General features: G+C 39.7%; 1 protein-coding gene across 10 annotated transcripts in view; it reads left to right on the plus strand.

The window, feature by feature from the left end:
- Positions 1–703: 703 nt before the first annotated feature.
- The window catches only part of LOC117665675 (WASH complex subunit 2C-like), a 47,038-nt gene continuing 21,306 nt past the window's right edge, over positions 704–26,435 (plus strand). For 4 of the 10 annotated variants that reach the window (XM_034417836.3, XM_087895463.1, XM_087895460.1 and 1 more), the window contains exons 1-16: positions 704–1,011; positions 2,880–3,044; positions 4,412–4,477; positions 6,390–6,560; positions 8,711–8,804; positions 11,028–11,083; positions 11,409–11,453; positions 12,169–12,264; positions 13,014–13,095; positions 14,515–14,571; positions 15,239–15,345; positions 17,070–17,136; positions 18,235–18,291; positions 21,074–21,232; positions 21,609–21,688; positions 23,559–23,651. In XM_034417836.3, the coding sequence (XP_034273727.2) occupies positions 838–1,011; positions 2,880–3,044; positions 4,412–4,477; positions 6,390–6,560; positions 8,711–8,804; positions 11,028–11,083; positions 11,409–11,453; positions 12,169–12,264; positions 13,014–13,095; positions 14,515–14,571; positions 15,239–15,345; positions 17,070–17,136; positions 18,235–18,291; positions 21,074–21,232; positions 21,609–21,688; positions 23,559–23,651 (1,569 nt within the window). In that variant the 5' untranslated portion in view covers positions 704–837. The remainder of the gene's footprint in view (positions 1,012–2,879; positions 3,045–4,411; positions 4,478–6,389; positions 6,561–8,710; positions 8,805–11,027; positions 11,084–11,408; positions 11,454–12,168; positions 12,265–13,013; positions 13,096–14,514; positions 14,572–15,238; positions 15,346–17,069; positions 17,137–18,234; positions 18,292–21,073; positions 21,233–21,608; positions 21,689–23,558; positions 23,652–26,435) is intronic. The other 6 variants (XM_087895465.1, XM_087895466.1, XM_087895468.1 and 3 more) reach the window with 3 other exon arrangements.

A 26,435-nucleotide genomic window follows, 5' to 3' on the forward strand; every position in this document is an offset into this window, starting at 1 on the left:
TCCCATCCTATCCCAGCTCACTGATGGTGGCCCTTTAGTTTATTGTTGAGTGCAATTATAGCTCTAGGATCTAGTCCTAGTCCTAGTCCTAGTCCTACGCTTACACTTAAACTTACTTACTTCTGTTCTGTTCCGTTCCGTTCCGTTCCGTTCCGTTCCATTCCGTTCCATCCCATCCCATCCCATCCCATCCCATCCCATGATCCCATCCCATCCCATTTCTAGCCTAGTCCATCCCATCCCATCCTATTCTATCCCAGCTCACTGATGGTGGCCCTTTCGTTCATTGTTGAGTGCAATTATAGCTTTGGGATCTAGTCCTAGTCCTAGTCCTAGTCCTAAACTTATGCTTAAACTTACTCTTACTCTTACTCTTACTCTTACTCTTACTCTTACTCTTACTCTTACTCTATTCTATTCTATTCTATTCTATTCTATTCTATTCTATTCTATTCTATTCTATTCTATTCTATTCTATTCTATTCTATTCTATCCCATCCCATCCCATCCCATCCCACCCCATCCCATCCCATCCCATCCCATCCCATTTCTATCCAAGTCCATCCCATCACATCCTATTCCATTCTGGGCTCTCCTCCTCGTCCGTCGTCCTTCCGCCAGTCCTGAAGCTCTCACGCACAGCTCTGGCGGAAGCGTCTCCAGCCGAAAGTCACTTGACGGGGGCGTCGGGGCGGCCCACTTTAGGGCGCTTCCGAGGCGCGGGTCACGTGGGAAGCGTCAGCTGACGGACGCCATTGCCGCGGCTTTTGAGCGAGACAGGGGGAGGGGGGAGAGAGAGAGAGAGAGAGAGCGGGCGCTTCTATTGCCAGAGCGGCGATGTCTTCTCCCACCTCGTCCTCCTCCGCCTCGGATGACACGGAGGCTTCCTCCGGAGCCGGAGCCACCAAGGAGGCGGCGGCGGCGGTGGCGCTGCTGCTTTGGGAGCGCGCTTGGTCCCTGGAAGAGATTCGCTCCAGGAGCCAGACCTGGTCCCTGGCAGCCGACGCGGGGGTAAGACACGGGCGGCTTGGGCTTGGGGTGGGTTGGGTTGGGTTTGGGGGAGCCCCGAATCAAGGTCAAGGCTATGGGCGCCTGCAGTGGAAGAGGGTCCAGCGTTCCCATTTCCCCCGGCAGCTTCCTTTCACCGTGCCAGAGCTTTCCTTGCTCCGGCGATTTAGAAAGGAGGAGCCCTACTTCCCCTTTCAGGAGCCGTCCAGTTGGGCTGCCGGTCGCTCTGTTCAATCAATCAACCAACCAACCGATCAGAATAGAGTAGAAGTCTTCAAACTTGGCCGCTTTAAGACTTGTGGACTTCAACTCCCAGAATTCTCCAGCCAGCTATGCTGGCTGGAGAATTCTGGGAGTTGAAGTCCACAAGTCTTAAAGCGGCCAAGTTTGGGGACCCCTGGAATAGAGGGACCTTCGAGGTCTTCTAGTCCAACCCCCTGCCCAAGCAAGAGACCCTGTGCCGTACATTTCATGAACCATCCCTAAACCGAAATGAAACATGACCTCTATTCATAAACGAAATGAAACTAAGCTTGCGAGCTGAAATAAATAAGTATTTTTATTTATTAATCAATCATATTTCTATGCCGCCCACTCTCCAAGGACTCTGGGCGGCTTACAACAATCGACAGTATACTAAATTAGCATATTGCCCCCAACAATCTGGGTCCTCAGTAGTGAAATTAAAATTCAATAGATCACCTAAGTTAACCCGTTCACTGAGTTTCAGATTAATAAAGGTTATGTCAAACAAGGCGGTTTTGTTATACACACAAAATATAGAATATGAAGTATATATATATATATCCAGTATTGTTTTTCTTTTTAAAAATTTGGTTTTGTAAAAATTCTTTTAAAAAAAATTTCCCCTTCATGAGCCCTGGAACAATGTACTGGCTGCACCCCACTCTCCTCAGGCTTGCCTGTATAGATAATCCTCAATTTACGGCCACCATTGAGCCCAATATTTAGGTTGCTAAGTGAGAAATTTGCTAAGTGACTTTTTTGCCCCGTTTTACCACCTTTCTTGCAACACAAATCAATCACTGCAGTCGTTAAATGAGGAACACGCTTCCTAAGGGAAGCTGGCTTCCCCATTGACTTTGTTTGTCAGAAGGTCGCAAAAGGGGATCCCATGACCCTGGGATACTGCAACCGCAGGGCCGGATTTTCCTATAGGCTAACTAGGCTTCAGCCTAGGGCCTCAAGATCAAGAGAGGGCCTCAAGATCAAGAGGGGCCTACATTCAAATTGTTAGCAAAATTAAAATTACACTTTCACTATAGGTGAAAGGGCCTCATAAGTGGAATAGCCTAGGGCCTCTTTTCATCTAAATCCGGCCCTGTGCAACCGTCATAAATATGAGTCAGTTGCCAAGTGTTTGAATTTTGATCACGTGATCATGGGGATGGTGCAATGGACGTATGTGTGAAAAATGGTCATAACTCGCTTTTTTCACTGCTGTTGTAACTTTGAATGGTCACTGTTGTAAATCGAGGACTACCTGTACAATTTGAGAAAAGAGGCTGCCCATTCTCTTCTTAAAAACCTCCAGTGATGAAGCACCTACAACTTCTGAAGGCAAGCTGTTCCACTGGTAAATTGTTCTCACTGTTAGGAAGTTTCTTCTTCTCTCCTTGATTAGTTTCTATCCATTGTTTCTTTAGGCCCCTTTATTAGTCGTTGATTCGCCTCATCATTTTATGTTATAACTTTCTGGAAATGCATCCAAAGGCTTCTTAAATTAAAAAAAAATAGGTTTGATGCTCCATATCTTTTCAAACTTAACATGGCAGAGCTTTTAGAGTCTCCCCCCACCCCCTCTCTTTCCCTCCACAATGTGATTTAAATTCTGTACATATTTTTGGCAGCTTTTGCAGTTTCTGCAAGAATTCTCCCAGCAAACAATCTCCAAGACCCATGAAATAAAGAAGCAGATGGACAGACTGATTCATGAAACTAAAAGTATAGATTGTCGCCTGCATAATGTCTTCAATGGTTTCCTCATGCTTTCAAATATGCAGTTCATTGAAAATGTGAGTATGTTGCTTTTATATATTGTATTATGAATAGAGAAAGATTAATGTCAGATTTCAGCTCTGATAAGGAAAAGTGATCTGAAAGAAGTTGCAGTTTAACATGTTATTTGTTTATTTAAAATAGTTCTGCTATTTATCATACAATGCATCTTTAATTATTGCAAAACTTTTTATACAATTTAAAATACCTGCATATCAAATAATAGAAAACTAAAGGTTTAAATAAACGAGTTTATGATTAGTGGAGCCATTAGTATTGTGAGATTTTCTGTTGAAAATCATGCATTAACCCATGTTAAATTCAATTTCCTGATAGGAATAATTTTCAATTTCCTGACAGGATTGGGTCAAAATAATCTGTCAGCTTCCATGCCTAAGAGAAGACTAGAACTCAGTCTCCCAGTTTCTAGTCTAGCACCTTAACTACTAACCAAACTGGCTTTGTTTAAAAATTAAATTGCTGATTTTCTTCTCTCTGGACTGAATGGTCTCCCACTGGCCAGAGTATCACCTCCATGCTTTATGTATATATCCATGAATGCATAGAGATAGGGCAGAGATAGGGTACCTTGATAGGGTACTGGTGAGGGATTACAGTCCAGCAAAATAGTTAAGTATGCATAAATACATGGCCATGGCAGTGAGATTGAGCGATTTTGAGGAGTTGCAGTAGAAATGACAGATGAATCCCACTCGAACTCAGGTGTACACAAGCTAACAAGCAGTTTGTCAACATGAGCTTCGCTTAGTGCAGAGGTGTCAAACTGGTGGCCTGCGGGGCAGATGCTTCATGGGCAGGCCACGCCCACCCCAGCTCCGCAAATGGAAAAAGCGTTGCAAAACATCACGTGATGGCAACGTGATATGGCGAGTTTGACACCCGTGCCTTAGTGGTCGCTTAGAATCTCATAGTAAGAGCCAGGGATAATACATACATCTGATCCAATGTGTGTCGTAAGATAGGGACTGATAAAAGTTTGACTTGTTCCACTATCCACTACTGGTTTCAAGTATGATCAAGGTGAGTTTGTGTTTTAGGGAAAGAGTTTACCCCACATTTATTAGTTGTATCTGGTTAGTGAACAGGCTATAACCGTTAACATGGAGAGTGAGACAAAGGAGTCATCTTTGGTCACCTTCCAGTGGCAGGTTGGACCTCCTGACAATCATTGCCAGATCTGGCCAGACCTAGGCTAGGTTTCCTTAAAACTGAAGGACGTCACTTTCCTCCTATTTCTCTGCCACATGAAAAGTATGTGTAATTGATACTAAGTATTAATTGAAATTATTTGTTTATAAACACTTGATGAAGTGATGAACTTGTATCCAAATCTTCATTTGAATTACTTTGTTTTTATTTATAGAGAGTTTATGATGATGAAATGGATGAACTCGTATCCAAAACTGAAGGAGGAGAGAAATTAGAACAGGCAAGTTTAATACATGAAAATAATGTTCTTTTGGGTAAAATCCAATCTGTTTAAAATGCTGTAAGGGAACAATGGAAAGGATATGAACAAGCAAAAGCCCACACTTTAATCAGAATGTTGCCCTTCATTGTTGTGAATGTAACCAATATTTTATAAATAATATAAAAATATAATATAAAAGCCAGCTGACCTGGCATCTAAATGGGGAAGTTCCACATTGGAGGAGGCTGCTGGGTTGATGGCAGGACGCCACTTCCCACCTTGTTCTCTATACTCTACCTGCCCATCTTTCTTTTTTGGTCATCCTCATATAGTTGTGTTTTTTGTTGTGTTTTCTTTCATTGTTTATTTTATTGTTCTGTATCTTCTCTTCACCCTCTTTTCATTTCTTCCTTTTTATTGTTGCAAGCTGCCTAGAGTAGCAGTGAGATAGGCAGCAAATACATTTAACAAATAATAATAACATAATCAAATATCCACATCTGCCTAGCCCACGTCCTTGGAAATGACTTGATAGGTGGACAAAATTGCCAAATCCAATCTGGCTGGCTGTGCGATGAACCATAATTTACCAGGCAGGCTCAGTCGTATACACATCCCCAAGAGAGTTGCGTATGTGCTGAGTCATGCACAGAATGAGATTACCAGAAATTCTCTTTCTGCTAGAGATTGAAAAATTGTTGTTTAATTTGTGGGCAAAACACCAAAGAAGTCATTGGACCAAAGCTGGGAAAAAGTGACTTCACTCCCCACAACGTCTGCTTTGTTTGAAGAGTTTCTGTTTTTACAAAAAATAGGCAATGCACTTAATTTGCACTAGGATCCTCATTTGTTTCTGTGTTGTACTGAAATCTAAATTTTCTCTCTACAAGTTAAGGAATTGTTTAAAGTCTCAACATTTTACACATTGTGATGTGCCCAAAGACGCGCCCTTTTATTCTGTGGAATATTCTTGATCTTTAATATTTTGTACTCTTAGCTTGTGATCTATAATATTCCAGGCAGAGCAAGTGCATTGCTATTTTGTGCTCTACTCAGATCATTGAGTAGATTTTTTTTCCAGAATTTTTCTTCTGTTTATTTAAGTGACCAATAATTTGCACAGTTTTGCAAGTTGTCCTCTCCTGCACTGGATGTTTGTGTTTTTTTAATTTAAAATTGAAAAGAGATTTTATATTTTACATATACTTTTAATATTTTTTTATTTATGAGATTGGTTTGTCTGCCAAGGAAAGGAGAAAGGAGTGAATGTTCTGATTGCATTTCTTTATGGTATACAGCCAGAATGTGGCATTTTCTTGTTTTATATTTTGACCTTTTAATAATCAGAAAAAATAGGATGGGTTGTATGTGTCCTATTTCTTCCTATTATTCCTCACTTGGGAATAGGAAAGAGAGGCCTGGTGAGGTGCTCCCTGGAAAGCATGTAATGGTACAAGAGTTACTAAACTGTCTTAAAATAGGAGGCCTTATCAAGGTATGAAAATCCAGAGAGCTTCTAGGAGGAGAGAGAGATTTGCCTATGGGCTCAATCTTTTCACTACATCTTTGTAGAGATAGCATTAATTAAATACTAGTTAACTGGATAATTCTTTTTATCAGAGGCTACACTTTTATTTCCAGCTTCTGAATTTGATGGGATAACTAGTTAAGTGTTAGGGGACTAAAGTATTTGCCTTTGGGGATTGGTAAACTTTAGGTGGTGGGCTGAGGAAGATACGGGAGTCAGAGGGTGGGTCATTCACAAGGATAATGGGAATAATGGCTGAGATTGGTCCCACTTTCCAGCCTTCAATATTTACCCTCATTGCAAATCGGTTTTATTGAAAGTAATTTCACAGTGATGACCAAAAATTAGAACTTCTTCCATTGTATGTGAAAAATATGGGATCGGCATATTTTGATTTTGTAGGAGAAAACCCGTGAACAGAAAGAAGCTGATTTGATTCCCAAGATTCAGGAAGCCATCAATTTTGGGCTGCAGGTATTAGACAGTGCCTTTGAACAACTGGACATCAAAGCAGGGAACTCAGACTCCGAAGAAGAAACCAATGAAAGGCTGGAACTAATACTGGAGCCTAAGGTAATGGGACTTGGTATTTGTGGTCATTTCGGTTTTATTGGTTTAATTTATTCAGTAGTAAAAGCTATTTAATGACCTCAGGCCAATGATGATCTCTTGATACATTAAAGCCAAATGAGGAGAGTCCTGCTTAAACTGGCTTATATCTGTTGGTCAGTAATGTTTATATACTCTTGGACAGGGGTGGGCTTCAAAAATTTTAGCAAGGGGTTCTCTGCCCAGTTGCTGGGTGGGCATGACCTAGTCAGCTCCTGCACCATGGTGGTGGTGGTGGAGGGTGTTGCCCTCCCCAGGCTCCAGAGGTTTTCATTGAGCCTCCGGGAGGGTGAAAACGGCTTCCCCAGGCTCCAGAGGCCCTCTGGAGGCTGGAAACAGGCCGGTTTCCGGCCTTTCCAAACTTCCGGTAGGCCCGTTTTTCGCCTTCCCTGAGCCTCTGCATGTGCCCTGCACTTATCTGCATCCAAAACAGGCTGCGTGGGGACTCCTGGGAGGGGTGGGCGGGGCCAGCCAGGAGTGGGATTTGAGGGTTCTCCGAACTGCACAGAATCTTAGCTAGAGATTCTCCCGAACCCCTGCGAACCCCCAGCAGCCCACCCCTGCTCTTGGATCTTATTTTTTAAAAATAATGGGATTACAACTCCATTTTAACTCTGCGACGGAGTTAGATTTCATTTATGTGTTCACATTTTTGAGCCACCGATCTCTCTCCGAGAGGGACTCTAAATCTCACAGGTTTAAATCAAATTATCCTATTCAATCAATGCATGTTGATTTCTTAATGTATTACTCAGGCAGGCACCAATCATTAATGAAACTGTATGCCCATATGGTACTTTTCTAGTATTTCCTTGGTTCGCTTTCCCTTTGTTTGTTGTCCAATAATTGTATTTGTAAACCACACCTTCCCATTTTTATAAATAAATAAAAACCAGCTCTTGGGGTGGTTGTTTGAGGAAGCAGATTTTCTTTGCTTGTAAGAGCTAAACTAAAGGTAGTCCTCAATTTACGACCATTTACTTAATAATGGCCTCTAAAAAAACTGTTGTGACCTAAATTAAAACTTAAAACTATTGTCCTGCCTCCAAATCACATGATCACAATTCAGCACTTGGCAACTGGCTTGTATTTACAACCAGTTTCAGTGTCCCACAGTCACGTGATCCCAATTTGGGATTTATTTATTTTTTTGCCAATTTTAAACTCCCTCCATGTAGCAGACAAAGCATCCCTTTTTGTTTGTAATCTGTACAGTTCCCCGAAAGAACAACCATAGGCTCCCTTCCGTCCAATTCCTAATTAAGTGGACTATTTATAAAGATAGAGGGTGGGTATCGGGTGGGTTCTAAATTTTTTTACTACCGGTTCTGTGGGTGTGGCTTATTTTGTGGGCGTGGCTTGGTGGGGGTAATGTGACTGGGTGGGCGTAGCCAACTTTTTTTTTTTTTTTTACTTTTAAAAGCATTTTTTCTACAACCTTAAGAGGTTGCAGAAAAAAAATGCTTTTAAAAGCCTCTCACGATCAGGCAACTCAGCTGGGATCGCCAGAGGCTTTTAAAGGCATTTTTTCCCCTACAACCTCTTCAGCCGAAGAGGTTGTAGAAAAAATACTTTTAAAAGTTTTTTTTTAAAAAAAGTCTCTGATGAGGTGGGCGGAGTAAGTGAGCGGTGACTAGGCCGGGGATCGGTTCGGGGGCGTGGCCAGCCAATGTTATTACCAATTCTCCGAACTACTACAAATTTTTACTACTGATTCGTGCGAACCGGGAGCAACCCACCACTGGTGAGTATGTCTCAAAACTATTTTCTTGTCTTGCAATTCTGGATGATTATAGAAAGTTCTGTGAAATATTAGTGCTATGTGGGTTGTTGTTGTTTTGTTTAGTGTAAAATATAAGCCCAGTATCCTCCTTCCATTAAAGAATGATGAATAAAGTTAAAGGTTACAAGGTGAGGTAGAAGAATCCAATTGAAGTAAAATATGAGTTGCAGATTACCTTCAGATAATTTTTACTTGTTATTGGTAATGTGGCAGGTAGCTAATTGAAATCTTGGGAATTGGCAATTAGCCATCAAGAGTAGAGTTGTGTGCAGATTGTTATATTTTGAAGTTTAATCTTTAAAAAGTATTTTAAATTTAACTTTTTTTCCAGGATCTTTATGTTGATCGACCTTTGCCGTACTTAATTGGCTCCCAACTGTTTATGGAACAAGATGATGTTGGGCTTGGTGATCCTTCCAGTGAAGGTATGTGAAAGAATTAGTAATAAACTTTTACAGGCTAATTAATTTTTAAGGCTTATTATAGGCCACTTACTATTCACTAGGGGCAGTGCAGTGGCTCAGCAGTTAAGATAGTTAACTTTTTGCTGTTTATTTCAAATTATTACCCTTATAAATACTTTTTCTTTTGTTTGGAAATGAAGATTGGCTCATCAGTTAGGTCTAGGATAATTGGTTGCGTCCCCCTGCCGTAGCCAATCCATCACAGTGGCTCTCCGCCGGTGCTCCTCCTCCAGCACTGGTCCCCTGCTGCTTCTCCCTGTCCCCTTGTGCCAGGCAATTTGCCAAGAGATGCTTGTTCCCGGCCAATTCACAGCACAGGACAATTAGCCATGCGTCCTGACGGAGTTATTTAGAGTTATTCTTTTCCTTGGGGATATATGCATATTATCTGGGAAAAAAATTCCAATGGCTGGCTGGCTGAGAAGTTTTCCAGCAAAGCAAAGAAATTCTCCACACAGGCCCCCCCCAAATCTCTCCAGCATTTAATTCTGCCGTGCTCTTAAAACCCACTTTTTCCAGCAAGACGGGCTGGCTTAGGAAGAAATTTTTTAAATTTTTTAAATGTTTAATTGGTTTGTGGTTTTTTAAATTTTTGGGCCATATTTATATAGATTTTAATCGTTTTTAATATTTGTATTTCATGTTTTTAATTCTGGCTGTGCACCGCCCTGAGTCCTCAGGGAGAAGGGCGGTATATAAATTGAAAATAAAATAAAAATAAATAAAATAAATTTAATTTATCGCATTTCTATGCCGCCCAACTCCCGAGGGACTCTGGGCGGCTTACAGCAAAAATAATGCGAACAACGAACATAGAAAAATTATTTAAAAACATTATTAAAACATTTTAAAAACATTAAAAGCCCATGTACACCATTCATGGCCGGATCTCGCAAGATTGCAACAGCGAATTGTCTGCTAGGACACATGACTAATTGTCTCACATTGCGAATTGGCCAGGAACAAGTGACCTTCAGCAAATGGCGCAGCATGAGGGAACGAGGAGGAGCACTGGCAGAGGGTCAGCCAAGGATGAAGAGCCATTGGTGGGTTGGCTGTGGCGGAGAGGCCAGGGTAAAGTTGGCCTGGCATTGTGGCCGCAGCCAATTGTCCCATTCTGCACCAGTTGACTTCTTAAATTTGTCATTTCATAGATCTCTGACAGCTTTAAGATGGTTAGATTCATTTCTAAAAGTGATTAGAAGTGAGGTTAGCAAATTTAGTGTCTTTTAAAAGGCTCCACTGTGGTTGAGTTTGATGATTGATTCCCTTACCTCCCAACATTCAAACCACGGGAGACCGCCATTCTGCATTGTCTTCAGGAGGAACAGCCACCCAGAACACATGCCGGCAATCTCAGAACATTGCTGACTATTCTTCTTCCACTAAACCCTCTTGTCTTGTCTAAAGAACTAACCTTGGAAATTTAATACAGAGATGGCTTGGTTTAGGGTCTAGGGAGACAATTTTGGGTATACATACATATTTATGAGTAAGATTTTTTTAAATCAAAAAAACATAATTCAAAAGACATATTGCAAAACATTTTTTAAAAATTAAGAAAGATGGAGAAAAGGTATATTCAGCTACCAGCTGTTTACATAATTGCTATATAGAATATTGGGGGTTATAATTTCCAGAAATAAAAGTAAACATACGTGATAATAATGGTGGAATACAAGTCAATAAAAATAAATAAATAAATTCCTGAAATACAAAAAGGCATTTGGGGTATAGGTTGTGGTTGACTTGCAACCATTCATTTAGTAACTTTTCGAAGTTATAATGGCATTGAAAAAAGTGAATGATGATCGTTTTTCACACTTAACTACAGTTGCAGCATCCCCGTAGTCACGTGATCAAAAGTTGGACTTTTTGCAACTGGCATGTATTTATGAAGGTTGCCCTGTCCCGGGGTCATGTGATCACCTTTGGCAACCTGACAAGCAAAGTTGATGGAGAAGCCAAATTCACTTAAGAACCGTGTTATTAGTCTAACAACTGGCAGTGATTCACTTAACAACTAAGGAAAGAGAGGCTGTAAAATGGGGCAAAACTCTGCTGCCTTGCTGAGCAACAAAAACGTTGGTTTCAGTTGTGATTATAAGTTGAGGACTATCTGTATAACCAGTTAAAGAAACAATACACAAATCTTGTCTTTTCCCTTCACCTATGGAACAAAAGGTTCAGTGGATGGTGACCACGGAAGCCTGATAGACAGTGAAGGAAAAGAAGAAGAGGTGAGCAGACAATCTCTTGAGATATTTTACATATCTAAATATAAACTTCTAAGGTTCTGGAAAGTTTAGATATTTATCAGTTTATTATAGTGGTAGGATTTTTTTTAATTAAATTAAATTTAAATTAAGTACTAATTATCCCTGTCATAGATTAAAACAATTCAGATAGTGTTTCAGAAGAATTGCCATCTAAAAGGCTGTTACATAGAACAGGTCCAATAGAGCATTGATAGCATGCTGTCAAATTGAGTGTCACTTTTCTTAAATATGTGTTTTGTTTTGTTTTGTTTTGTTTTGTTTTGTTTTGTTTTGTTTTACTTTTCAGGAACTGGAAGAATTTGGGACTATAAGTGATGAAGATCAGAAACAGGTAAGAAATGCATTTTGTCAAGTTTCAGTTCTTTGCAACTAATCATTGGGTTGAGAAAATAAGTAGCATGAGAAAATGTATTGATAAGATGCCAGTGACAAAAGCAAGTTTTCCTCTTTGTAAAGTGTAAGAATCTGTTTTAAGTGATCCTGTACTCCATACTGGATAGAGGAGAAAAGTGTGAAGTGCATTTCTTTTTCCCCACATCAATCTATCCCCAGACTGTTCTATTTCTAGGCCCCCAGACTGAAAATTATGGTCTGTTGAGGTCATTTCAACACTTGTTTTTAATACATGTCCACTTATTTTAGCATCATTTTTCAAGATGAAATGTTTACTATCGCAATACCTTTTGCAGTTATTTTTCTGCCTCCATGCAACCTTCCAGTAGTTTTATCAGTTTTTATCTGTTCTTTGCAACTTAACTTCCTTGTCTTTGAAATTATCATTTGCATTTTGACTAGAGACAGCAAATAGAACCTATGTAGCTTATTGATGAAATCAGAACTTGATTCTAAGCATTATTGCTAATTGTGTTTTGAAGAGACTTTCAGGATAATAAGCGGAAGCATTCAATAAGAGAAGAAGGCAGAGCAATATGTTCTGGATATTCTTTCGCAAACAAGAGAAGACATTAAGTTAAAAGCTGGCTAGATCCATTTCACTATATGAAATTTCTTTCTCAAGTGCAGTAAAACATACATTATTTTTCCAGAGAACAGTACTAATGAGTGATGAAGATGAAGATCTTTTTGGTGACTATGAAAAGGGGGAAGAGGAAGACGGTGACCTAGAAGAAAATACAACATTGGTAAGGAATTGCTGCTCAATAGCATCACCGGTTTTATGAGAAAGTGTTAACGAAGCATATTAGTAATATCCTTATAGCATGAATTATAGCACTTAAAAGTACAAAACATTCATGGGATCAGTGAATCCTAACCCTAACCCTAAACAATTTAGATGAGGGAATAGAGGGGAAACTCATCAAATTTGTAGATGACATCAAGCTGTCAGGAATAGCCAACACCCCAGAAGATAGGTTCAAGATCCAGAAGGATACCGACAGACTTGAACACTGAAATTCAATGGTGAAAAAATTAAAGTTTTACACTTAGGCAAGAAAAACCAAATATACAGTATAGAATAGGTGGGACCTGGCTCAAAAGCAGTAACTGCAAGAGGGATCTAGGAGTCCTAGTAGACAACCACTTAAATATGAGCCAGCAGTGTGCTTCAGCGACCAAAAACCCCAATGCAGCCCTAGGCTGCATTAACCGTGGTATAGTCTCAAGATCACATGGAGTGTTAGCACCACTTTATAATATCTTGGTAAGACCACACTTGGAATAGTGCATCCAGTTGTGCATCCTAGATCCCTCTCGCAGTTCCTTCCATGTGCTCTTATTAGTTTGAAAATTGTGTTTTTCCCTCTGACATTTCCTAGCCTATAATATGTCTGGCTTTAACTAATCTATGAATAAACTTTTTTAAAAAAATAACAAAGTGTGTCTTTTCTACCTCTTACCCATTTCTACTTCCCTACTTGGAACTCAAAAGAAGAGACCTACATCGTTTACTGATGAGCTTGCAGCCCGAATCAAAAGAGAAGAGCTAAGTAAAGAACAGAAAGAACAATCATGTGAGCAATTCCACATCTTTTTTTTTCTTTTGCTGCATAAAATATGATAGAAAAAGTTTTTCTAATGATATTTTTAAAACAATCTTTATTTCCAGTAGACTGTTATACTACAACCTAGCTTTTAATGTCTTTTAATTAAGGCACAAAGGAAGATATTTACTGGAATCAGGGAGAATTATTTAAATGTATCTTACACTTTAAAATATATACTAGATCAAAAAATTACTTATTCGAATAAACTGTTTCTATTATGAAAAATATTCTTTGTCCAAAGTTGAATGTAATTCTCTTTTGTTAAAAATATATCCAATACATCCAAGCTCAAAAGTTTTTTTTCCCCCTGGCAGAGATTTAGCAAAGGCTATTTTATTAGTTAATTGTAGATTAGTAATAAAGTCCACTAATTGTAGATTAGTTGGACTCGAGTTAAAAAGAAAATGATAATCTGGCAAGACCTCTCCCAACCTATTCTCCAGAAGTTTGCGATTCACCACTTAGCTGTGATGAAAGAAATAAAATCAGATTGATCTGATAATAATAACTTAAGATAAAACAAGTCAGAATGATTAGGATATTTAGTAAAGAATAGTGATTCCTGATGAATATCTGAAAAATGATAACAATACAAAATAACACACTCCATCATTTCAGTTACTCCTCTACCACATAGACCCAGTCTCTGTTCAGAAAGGAACTTTCAGTATATCTTTTCAGTAACAGCTGTTGGGAGGGCATTAAATCTCGCCAGGGATAAATCCATTCCAAATTTTGGAATCATGATGTGGCTAAGTTATTCTGGCTAATTCAAGAAGGTGTGCAGAGTAGGTCAAGAAGATGCTTCTGGGTAGAATCAATAAGTCTGCAGCTCTAAGTCAGTGGCCCATTTTAAGATCAGATAGTGTATGTGATCATAGCCCATAGTCATCATGATGACTGGTGATGAAAAAACGTAAAATTGCAGTTTGCCATGGGAAGGAAGGAAGGAAGGAATAAATAACAATAGCACTTAGATTTATATACTGCTTCATAGTGCTTTTACAGCCCTCTGTAAGCAGTTTACAGAGTCAGCATATTGCCCCCAACAATCTGGGTCCTCATTTTACCTACCTCGGAAGGATGGAAGGCTGAGTCAACCTTGAGCCGGTGAGATTCGATTTGCCGAACTGCAGCTAGCAGTCAGCTGAAGTAGCCTGCAGTACTGCATTCTAACCACTGCACGACCTCGGCTCTAGGAAGGAAGGAATCATAATTAAAGGGGCAAAGCCAGTGGGGGAAAAAAAAGAGAGCTTAAAAATCTATAAGAAAAAATGAAAATCCCAGCAGATGACAATTTTTCTGTTCATTGCACTTTTAAATGTTTCATATATAATGCAGTCGTGAAGAAGAAAAAATGATCATAAATATTTTCTTCCTGAACAGATACGAAAAATAAGACTACAGTCCCTATTAAGGAAGATGTTAATGATGACTCGGATGGTAAGTTGAGGGGTGGGGGTGGGTTGTCTTTAGGAGCTGCATTTCCTACAAGAAGAGAAAGACATGAGAGCAACCTCATTTAGGAGGGTGAAGGATGATTTAGGGATATTCACCACCTTGAGTTCTAAAAATAATAATAAATGCAAGATAAAACTAAATCTGAGTCAGCCATTTTCTAAGGTTCTGACTGTCCTTGTTGAATAGTACTGTGCCTTGAAAATATTGTGCATTTATTTTATTTATATTCAGAAAAAGGCAGGTCGTATGGAAAAGTTGTGTGAGAAGCTTGCATGCGTCATAAATTTTAGCTATTTTGTTGGCTTTAAAGTCTTTGATGTAAACTCCTTTTCAGTGCATTTTTAAGTGCTATGGAAACTGTACTAGAAGCTGAAAAACAAAAACAAAAATATTGACGTTCTTACATTCTCAATTAATTCGATAGAAAGAAATTTGAGTTTTGAATCCCCAAAAATTGTCCAGGAGATGGTACAAATACAGCTTCTGTGGCTCCTTTGGCCTAATTTTCTGTGGAATGGTTAGTAGGTGTAGTCGATGGAAAACTTCAGTAGGGAAAGTTTGCTCCTAATCATACTATCTTCCTATCTATCTGAGAACTTCATAACTATCTTTTTTAGCTCCTTTGATGAAAACATTTATCTTATTTTAGATGACGATATCTTTAAACCTCCCAAGCTAACTGATGAAGATTTCTCACCATTTGGTTCTAAAGATGGACTCTTCAGTGGTGGAACAGGACTCTTCGATGATGATGAGGTTAATATATGGTTTATATATTCCTTTATGGAACTAGCTAAGGACATGCAGCTATTTGGATGCAAGGCAGGAAGCTACTTTGAACCTAGGTGCACATATCTTCATGAAGAGGCAGATGTATCCATGCCCCCCAAAAGATTCTAGGATAAACTTCCATAGTAGGATGCAAACATAATCACTGCAGCCTAATTTGCCATCTTTGATGCCTACTTAATTCAGGCACATATCACCCTGGAATCGTATAGCTAACATGTAAGTCTGGAAAGGGACATGGCTTCTTTCAAGAGGGGTTGAGAGGAGCGCATTTATACCCTCTAAGGCCTCTTTTCCCCCCACTTCATTTCTAAATAGTTGTATGTCCTTAGAACTAGGCAAAAAGACTTGATGGAACCTCTGCTCTTCTATATTATGTGTCAAAAGAATACAATCTATATTGTACTACAGTCTTTTTTTTTTTTTTTTTAGATTTGGTTTCCATAGATTGGGTCTTCTACCCTTCAGAACAGGGGTGTCAAACTCAAGGCCCAGGGGCTGGATCTGTCCTGCGGGGTGCTTATATCTGGCCTGTGGGGCCGCCTTGGAAATAGCAAAGGACCGCCCCTCAGTGCCTCTGCCAGCGAAAACGGAGCTCGAGGGGGGGGGCACACGTGGCCCTCTCAAGCTCTGTTTTCGCTGGCAGAGAGTTGCAGGAAGCTGTTGCAGCCGAAAACAGAGCTCGGGAGCCCGTTTTTACTGGCAAAGTGCTCGGGCCACCACAGGGCCCCCCAATATGAGTGACGTTGAGCTGGCCACGCCCCCTGGCCACACACCCCAGCCCCCCCCCCCCCCCCCGAGGTCCACCACAACCCTGATGCAGCCCTCAATGAAATCGAGTTTGACACCCCTGGTTCAGAACATTACAATCCTGTTCTGAACAAAGTTAAGCAGGAAAGAATTAGCATGTTTCTCACAGGGTTATTACCTTGATCAGAAATCAGATAACATAACTGAAGGAGTGTGAATTGGGTAGAGGATGGTATGCGGAAAAAATATTTTGCCTATACCTTAGACAGTTTTACCAAATCTGATGGGTCAGAACAGCTAAAGAGGGCAGGCCTGTTATTCCTGAAGTCCCAGGACCTAGCCCTAGGACTAATGAGGTCCACAAGATCTAGTAGGCAAGTCAGTTTGGTGTAGTGGTGAATGTGCAAAATGAAAATCATAAGTCAGGAAGTAACTCTAATGATAAGCAACATTGTGGTATTCTTTGTGTGCAAATAGGCCATTATGACTTGCTTAACAACCATGACTTTTTAAAAAAATCTTAGCTTTGTATTACATAGGAATTTTTGTCAACATTATACATATGTTTTATAGTGCCTTGGATTCTAGAGGCATCTCACACCAAAGTTTGATGAAATCTGAAGTTAACTGCTTTTTTTCACATTATAAACTGCATTTCATTATGAGCTCTAAGTACCTGTAACTTTGTATACACAGAAGATAGATAGATAGATAGAGAGATAGAGAGATAGAGAGATAGAGAGATAGAGAGATAGGTATAGATATAGATATAGATATATAATAGTCAGACTATATATATAAGTCAGAAACTGATTTTTTTAAATATGTAAAATTGTATGAAAAATAATTTCTAGTGTTTTTTGCAGTATTTGTAGTCTATTATTGTTTTCTGAATCTAAAATACATTCTGTTACGAGATATATTATTCTATTTTCAACCAGAAGGATCTTTTTGCTGAATTGCCAAAAGAGGAAAAGGAAAAAGAAGCGCGAATCCCAATAAATGATAGTAAGAATTTTTATAAAACTTAATGATTTAATAGATTAACACAAGAAAACTTTGTAGTTTATTTGGGAAAGATAGTCTTTTTTTTAAAAAGTTCCTTCGAAAGTATATTGATACAAACATGATCCGATCCTAGATGAGAATATATTTAAGCCTCCCCATGTTTAGTAAAAAATATTCTGGAATGCAGCTTTATTTTTCCAAGTGTAACTATAAAATGTGGTTACCCCCCAAAGAGTCTTTCATTGATTCTCGTTTATTTTCATGGGGTATACGAAAACCTTTACCTTCAACACACTTGATTGGCATCTGTTGCATTGGCAACAGAGCTTTCATAATTCCATCAGGATCATCTTCCTTATGCTCTACACCAGTGATGGTGAACCTTTTCGGCATCGAGTGCCCAAACCGGAATGCTCGTGCATGTGCGTACATGTGCACATGCCAGAGCACCGGAAACCCGAAGACCAGATGGCTGGCGCGTGCATGCCTATTTTTCAGGCTGTTTTTTGGGGAGAAGAGCTCTGTGTGCCACCTCTGGCATGCGTGCCATAGGTTCGTCATCACAGCTCTATAGCAACGACTCCCAACCTTTTGGAGACCGTCGGAACCAGGGACCGGTTCTGTGGAGAAAGGTTTTTTCCATGGACCGGAGGGGTGTGGTTTTGCGTGCTGCCTTCATACTGTGGATGGGGCTTCCCTTGTTTGTGCAGCCCAATTGTTGGCATGCTGTGGACCGGGGCCGGTCCACAGACCGGGGGTTGGGGATCCCTGCTCTACACAGTGAGACTTCACTGTTTCCTCACCCCTTATTTTCCATCTCCCTACAGGTGATAGGAATCATATTAGATAGCAGCATATCCATTTCATCAAAGTCCTCAGGCAAAATGGCTCCCAGCAGACATTGTAAGATGTCATCATCTTACAACTGTAATATTGTAAAGTGCCGCACCTGTAACAATGTAAGATGCCATCCCTGTGCCCTTGAACAGTCAGGAGTAAGGCAAATATATACTTAAAGGCATAGTTACAGAAAAGGAAGTTGACTTTAGGATAGTTTCAATTTTTTTTTTTTTTTTATCCATTTTCTGTGCTTTTTAGAACCATCATTAAAAGCAGTAAAGAAAGTTCCTCCTGGAGCAGTTTCTCTCTTTCCAGGTATGGATAATAAAAAAATTGACCAACGATATGCAATTTTTTTTTATCTTTACTTAATTGACCTTAAACTACTCTAATTCGCAAATATGTCTGTAGAATGAAACCTTCAAATTATTTAATCAGCTTCATTACATAAGCAAGCTAACATTGCTGCTTTAGTTGATCTAAACAAGTGGCATTTGCATTTTCTGTATATACAATAGATTCAGCTTTACACATCATGCTAAAAATAAAGTCATCTTATTTTTGGTTTTCATTTTGTATGAACCAAGCCAGTTGTGTTTTCAGTAAACTTTTGTTTAAGCAAACAAAAGATGGCTTAACTAGACATACAAATTTGATCAGAGACCTCTACTGAACAGCTATTATCAATAGCATTTAGACTTATACCCCACACCATAGTGCTTTACAGCACTCTCTGAGTGGTTTACAACGTCAGCATATTGTCCCCAACAGTCTGGGTCTTCTTTTTATCGACCTTGGAAGGACGAAAGGCTGAGTCAACCTTGAGCCGTTCAGGATCGAACTCCTGGCAGAGGGCAGTGTTAGCCCGCAATACTGCATTCTAACCATTGTGCTGCCACAGCCCTTGCATGTTTATAACATTTCTGGAGATTGAACAGCTCTCATCTGGAAATGTTATATAGTTACTGTAATTCATTCTCCAGTCATTTAGATCTTATTGCTCTCCTGGACATAATACTTAAGATGAAGTCTGATGAACACAAAATAAAATGAGATTGTTATTATCTGAAATTTAGAAATTGTACCTTTGTTCCTGCATTTACTTTTTTTGTAACCATACTAACATTTCTAACTTGTGTTTCTCTTTCAAAAAAACTGGCTTTATTTTTTGAAAGAGGCTACACTGGCTTTTTCTGTCCTCTATTTTTCCTCATTGGAATTGTTAACATTTCGTATTTGTTAACATTTCCTCTTTTATTACCTTCTCTTTAAGGAAAATGTGTTTCTTCTTATTACTTTTCCAGTTATGAAATTCTATTTATTGTTACTCAATATTTTTAATATTAGATTTATAGAGTCTAGGATGCATATTTGAATTCACTCAGTTTTAGTGTCTTTTAAAATAAAATAAAAATCAGCATTATATGGGCATTTTTTTACCAAGTTTCTGTTACTTTCACTTCCTTCTCTTAAGTATTCTGTAATGGTTAATATTAAGCTAGGAATAGATAATTTTCTTGCACTTTCTCTACTCTGAGAACTAGAAGGATGCCAGCAACACAATTTTTCAAAGGACGATGCTTGGCTGATTTTTCCAAAATATCTGTTCTGTCCATACCAGCAAGGCAGAGCTGCAACCTTTTTTCAGGCAAAATTCTGTCAAATGCCTTGGCTAAACATACTTAACAAACTACAGATAGTCCTCGATTAATCATCACAATTAAGCCCAAACTTTTTGTTGCTACGTGAGACATCTGTTAAGTGAATTTTGCTCCGTTTTTTGACCTTTCCTGCCATAGTTGTTAAGTGAACTGCTGCAGTTGTTAAATTAGTTGTTAAATGAATCTGGCTTCCCCATTGTCTTTGCTTGTCAGAAGGTCACAAAAGGGGATCACATGACCCTGGGACACTGCAACCGTCATAAATATGAGTCAGTTGCCAAGTGTCTGAATTTTGATCACGTGACCATGGGGATGGTGCAATGGACGTAAGTGTGAAAGATGGCCATAACTCACTTTTTTCAGTGACGTAACTTTGAAAGGTCGCTAAATGAACTGTTGTAAGTTGAGGAGTACCTGTAATCATTCACTCCTGTTACTTTTCAAATTTGCTTAGCGATTACCTCAGACAACAACTGTTCATAGTTATGACAATGATGAAAAAGTAACGTTATGACAAATGCCCACATTTATGTCCTCCTCCGCAGAACTGAAAAGCAATGGGAAGCTGAAATAAGATCATAAGCACAAAAGTGGCCATGTGATGTTTTATTTAGCACCTGCTTCATTTGATGACTGAGTTGCTGGTCTCAACTGTGTTTGCTAAACAAGATCTATCTCCAAGGTCTCTTCTAACTCTATTATTCTGCTATTCTGTTACAACAAAAAGGCAGAAAATGGGCAGAAGGCAGGAATGAAGAAGCAAAAAACTGTCATCATGTACATCTTTTATATCATAGCTGTTGCAGTATAAAGGCTAAGCAACATGGCTATAAATCCCCAACTTGAATCTTAAGATTGAAATGTGTTTGAATATTAAGAATTCTTAAGATTCCTATCTTAATGGTTTCAAGGAGGCCCACTTTCAACAGTGTCTCATAAGCTAGCAAAATGTTATTGCATTATTAGGTGATAATGGGGCATAAAGCACACTGAAAGAACTCTACCAGGAATTGTTATTTGCACTTGGAGAAGAATACCTGTTTTGGATTTAAAATCATGTTCTGTCACTCTAAATACTTCCTGCTGGCCAACAGAGAGATTAAAATAATTTTGATTTAACAGTGCTATAGATCTGAATATACATTTTAAAGTTTTGTCACTGCTACTTTTGGCAGAACTGTTTTGCTTTAGAAACCTCTTCCTAGAAATATTGTTAAAGAATAAGATTCTTCTAGTTAAAATGGTACTGTCCATTGATAAAGAAGTCAAGTAACAGTATATTTGGAAGTTGAACAGTGAATTTTATGCCTAATGATTTATAAGGAAAATTCTTAAGTGTGTTTGTTCAAATGAGTTTGAAAATGTTTTTTAAGCAAAACAATTTGTAGGATTCTAGCTCTAGATATCAGATGACTGTTTTTAAACCCTGTTCATAGGTATAAATGATGTATTTAGTCCTCCTTCAGTTCCACTGGAAAAAGAAAATAAAAAGTTGACAGAATCAATCACAGATAAATCTTCCAAGCTATATGAAGCTCCTGGTCTGTTTGAGGAAGATGACAACTTTGAATCCAGTAAGAGTAGTTGCGTTACAGGTAAGTTTCTAAAACATGAACATGTTAATTCCTTCTCCTTTATCATAATTAAAAGAGCTTAGAATCTCTCTAGGCAATGTATCTTAGTTTGTGACGGTGCCCTTGATAGTGAAATATAAGTTATTTTTCTGTAGTGTCCGTCACATTAATAAAACTATTGTATATTACATTTAATTTATATCTTTAATGATGTGTGGAAGTATTCAGTACAATATAGTACACAATAAAGTATTTTAATTAGTGAGAGATCCCTTAATTATTTTTATATACATATGTATGAAATGTTTTACCAATATTACTGTTTTGTTAATTGATTTCCTCTGTTGCTGATAAATCTGATCCTAAAGTGAACTCTTTGTGTCTTATTTTTAAATAGCCAAATCTTCTGTGGATTTCTTTGATGTTGATGGGGATCTATTCAAGGAAAAGCCTGACATTGTCAACACTGCAAAAAACGTAATTTTTCTTTTCAAGATTTTTTTTTAAAAAAAGTGCTACATTGAGAATTAGTTTGCAATGACTTGCTTCAGTTTCAACGTCCAGTGAACTTAGATGTGAGTTACTTTAACCCCCTGCTTCCAAATCCACCAAATACTTTGCAGTTAGTAAAAAGCAGATAGTGTCGGACCTGCCACAAGTTAAACCTCTAAATGAAAACGATCCTTGATGCTATTTGTTGAGAAAGATATAGTTTATTAGAGATCAAGTGCATTGCAGTAATGCAAAGCCAGAACTGAAAATTGCATGCCAAAATCCCCAAGTTTTCCCTTTTCCCTCTCTTAACTGTCTCTCATTGCCTACCCCAGTGTAACAAATCAGGCTCAAGTAAGATCAGTCCAAGCAAGTATGGTATGTGGCCCCCTGCTCCTTCCATCTGGGTGACCTTGAGGCAGAGTGTCAAGGAGATAGAGCACTTTCCCTGAAGCATTCTCCCCTCATTCCCCCTCCCCACAGTTCATGGCAGTCTGTCACTGCATAGTAGCAAAGCAAAAGCCAAGTATAAGGTGGCAGCTGCAGATAGCTCCTTTGCTCTAGAACAGAATTCCTCAATCTTTTTGGCTTTGCAGACCGGTGAGGGGGGAGAGGGGATGGTTCTGCACGAGTGGCAGGCAAGCACTCGTGCAAATGGAGCCTGCACACATGTGCTTGCCAGCTATTCATACAAGAGGGGATGTGCACGCGCTCGCCCGCCACTTCCACAGCGCAGTTCCGAACAGCTCAAGAGCCAGAGGCTAAGGGGAAACTTCACAGAAATAGCACATGATACTTGGAAATATCTGTTCATCTTTTACATCAAGAACAGGTACATTTTTGGTGGTTGGGAGGCCAAACGTTTCTTGGAAATGGCTCAGTATTATCTTAGTTGGAAAATAAACTCCAAAATACAAAATTGAGATATGTAATGAAAACACAAGCTAATTTAACAGAGGTTTCTGTATTACATTGGAATTAAATTACACATAATGATATTGTATTTATTTTTGATTCTATATTAATAAGTACCAGTCCCAAGCCAAATACAGTTTAATGTGACCTGACAATCCTGCTCACAATTGGTGGTATTCCCTTCTTGCCTACTTTTTTATCCATTGTCATTTCTCTTGTCTTCCATTATTCCAACAACAATCTAATCCTCCATGCTACAGGTGAGGGAGGATAATTTACTTCCAACAAAGGCACAAAATCCTTAAAATATTTTCTGCCCTTTTAACTCCTAATTTTTTGCCCTCTCTTTTTTGCAGGTGGACAAAATCTGATTGTCTGATTAAGACACAGGGAGCAAACCTGCTTTTTGATCATATAAAAAGAAAAGTCTTGATTAATTATGACATAAAGTGATTGGTAAACAGGAATAATGCATGATATAACAAAATATGCTGAATTAGCATATGTAAATAAATTATCTGATTAGATAATTATTTGCAAAAATATGATACCGGTAATTGAACTTCTAGTGCACAGTTATAATCTAGGTTTAAGAGTTAGCTCATGGTAAAGCCCTTGTTTTCTTTCTCATATAGTACCATGTAGTTAAAGAGGGATTGTGCTCTTTTGCTTAATTCTAAAGCATAAGAAACAAGGGCATTTTGTTTTTCCTTGTCCTCACTAGGCGCCCAATCAAAACTGAAAGTTCAGAGAAAAGGAAAGGAAAAAATAAATGCCCAGAAAGCAGCCTGAAAGGAAGAAATTTGCTGATAATCAGAAACCAAATTTACAGGGGGGGTGGAATCACAAATCAACGATGGGAAGCAATTTCAAAAATAGACTGCTTACATTTGACACCTTTCAGATGTATTAATATGTATGCATTTTGTGTGTTTTTAAGAATCAGCATTCTTCTGCTGAGAAGTTTAAAAATTTAACTCCAACACCTTTCACGAGTCAGAAAAACCTATTCTCTGATGAAGAGGATTCTGAAGTAAGTTCTTAATCATTCAATTACAATTAAATATTGCATGCACCACCTCCTTATTGAAATACTGTAGCTGGGAATGACTATGTCTCCTTTGCAATGTTAGCATAATCCTTGAAGGCCACAAGTATAATGAATTGTTATGATTACTGGCCACGGAACTCAGATTACTAAGATTCTAATATTTCTAGAAATGGGATAGCTAAGTTGCACTCAGCATGCAACTCAGTGTAGTTGACTCATTCCATGTATAGTCCCCAAGAGAACTACATCTACATGGAAGGAAGGAAGCAGTGGGTTACCCCCAAGTTTCCATTTTAGGCCCAATACTCTTCAACATCTTCATAAACGATTTAGATGAGGGAATAGAAGGGGAACTCATCAAATTTACAAACCACATTAGACTGGCAGGAATATCCAACACCCCAGAAGATAGGCTCAAGATCCAGATGGATCTCACAGACTTGAACATTGGGCCCTATCTACCAAACTTAAATTCAATATAGAGAAAAGTAAGGTTTTATACTTAAGAAATATCAAATGTACAGATACAGATTAGGTGAAACCTGGCTCAATAGCAGTAACTGAGAGAGGGATCTTGGAATCCTAGTGGACAATCATTTAATATGAGCCAGCAGTGTGCAACAGCAGCCAAAAAAGCCAACACAGTCCTAGATTGTATTATCAGGGATAGAATCAAGATCCCATGAGGTATTAGTATCATTTCATAAAGCCTTAGTAAGACCAGAGGTGGGTTTCAGCAGGTTCTGACCAGTTCTGGAGAACCGGTAGTGGAAATTTTGAGTAGTTTGGAGAACCAGTAGTAAAAATTCTGACTGGCCCCCACCCCCATCTATTCTCTGCCTCCCAAGTCCCAGCTGATTGGGAAGAAATGGGGATTTTGCAGTAACCTTCCCCTGAAGAGGGGTGGGAATGTTGATTTTACAGTATCCTTCCCATGCCATGCCCACCAAGCCATGCCCACAGAACCGGTAGTAAAAAATTTGGAAACCCACCACTGAGTAAAACCATACTTAGAATACTAAATCCAGTTTTGGTCACCACATTGTAAAAAAGAGTGCAGAAAAGAGCAACAAAGATGATTAGGAGGTTTGTCTGGTCTAGTGAAAAGAAGGACTAGGAGTGACATGACAGCAGTATTCCAGTATTTGAGCCACAAAGAAGAGGGGGTCAACCTATTTTCCAAATCACCAGAAGGCTAGACAAGAAACAATGGATGGAAACTAATGAAGGAGAGAAACAACCTAGAACTAAGGAGAAATTTCCGAACAGTGAAAACAATTAACCAATGGAACAGCTTGCCTTCAAAAGTTGTAAGTGCTCCATCAAAAGAGACTGGGCAGCCACTTGTCTGGAATGGTATAGGGCAGTGGTCCCCAACCTTTTTATCGCCGCGGACCAATCAGCCTTTGATAATTTTACCGTGGCCCGCTGAGCCCGCGCAGGGGTGGGGGCTTTGGGCCACACGTGCGTACCTGCGCGGGGCTCTCTTCCCTGGAGCCTTTGCGCACGGCCCAGGAGCCTTTGCGCTGCAGCGTTCATGTCCCCCGGCCGCTGCGCAGCCCGGTGCCAGGTACTCCACGGCCCGGCACCGGTCCGCGGACCGGGGGTTGGGGACCACTGGTATAGGGCAGTGGTGGTGAACCTTTTCGGCACCGAGTGGCCAAACTGGAATGTGCGCATGTGTGCATGCACATGTGCGCACATGCCAGAGCCCCAGAAACCCAAAGACCAGCTGGCTGGTGTGCATGTTTGCACCGGCAACCTAGTCTTCGGGTTTCTGGCACGCACATGCGCATCAATCAGCTGGTCTTCGGGTTTCTGGTACTCCGGCATGCGCGAAGACCAGCTGGCCAGCACGCATGCGCGTGCCTGAAACCAGAAGAGCAGCTGGTGATGACACACATGCCCTCAGAGAAGGCTCTGAGTGCCACCTCTGGCACATGTGCCATAGGTTCGCCATCGCAGCTATAGGATCTCCTGCTTGAGCAGGGGGTTGAATTAGAAGACCTCCAAAGTCCCTTCCAACTCTGTTACTCTGTTAAGTTGAAAAATGTAGGAGAATGTTCTATTATAAACAGTGAGATGCCAGTCTCTTCTTTACTGGGGGTGGGGATAAAAGGGCACATGTTGTGTTCTAGCACAATCAAATATCTGCTGCAAACTAGAGGCTCACAACTCAAGTCTCTACTATTTGCCTTGACATGTATTATTTATTTATTTGTTTGTTTGTTTGTTTGTTTAGATTTATATGCCGCCCTTTCTCTGAAAGGACTCAGGGCGCCTCACAACAATAAAACAGAAAAATAAAACAAAAACTCAGAGTTAAAAGTTACACATAAAATCCCTAAAACCAATTAAAATCCATTTAAAAAACCCCCATCAGTCCAGGCTGGCCAGACGAAATAGCCACGTTTTTAGTTCGCAGCGGAAAGAACGAAGGTCAGAGCCCATCCGGAGCTCCAGAGGGAGCTGATTCCAGAGGGTAGATGCACCCACAGAGAAGGCCCGCTCCCTAGGGGTCGCCTGCCGACACTGTCTGGCCAATGGCACCCCGAGTAGGCCCTCTCTGTGGGAATGCACCGGGCGACGGGGAGCTGTTGCTGGCCGCAGAAGGTCCGCCAAATACCCCAGTCCTAAGCCATGTAGGGCTTTATAGGTAATCACCAGCACCTTGAATCTCACACGGAGGGCAACCGGTAACAAATGCAGGTTGCACAGGAGGGGTGAAACATGAGAGCGTCGGGACACTCCCATCACAACCCGCGC

The sequence above is a fragment of the Pantherophis guttatus genome, chromosome 5 (assembly GCF_059756535.1).
Source record: "Pantherophis guttatus breed Tessera chromosome 5, ASM5975653v1, whole genome shotgun sequence".
NCBI classification, from domain to species: domain Eukaryota; kingdom Metazoa; phylum Chordata; class Lepidosauria; order Squamata; family Colubridae; genus Pantherophis; species Pantherophis guttatus.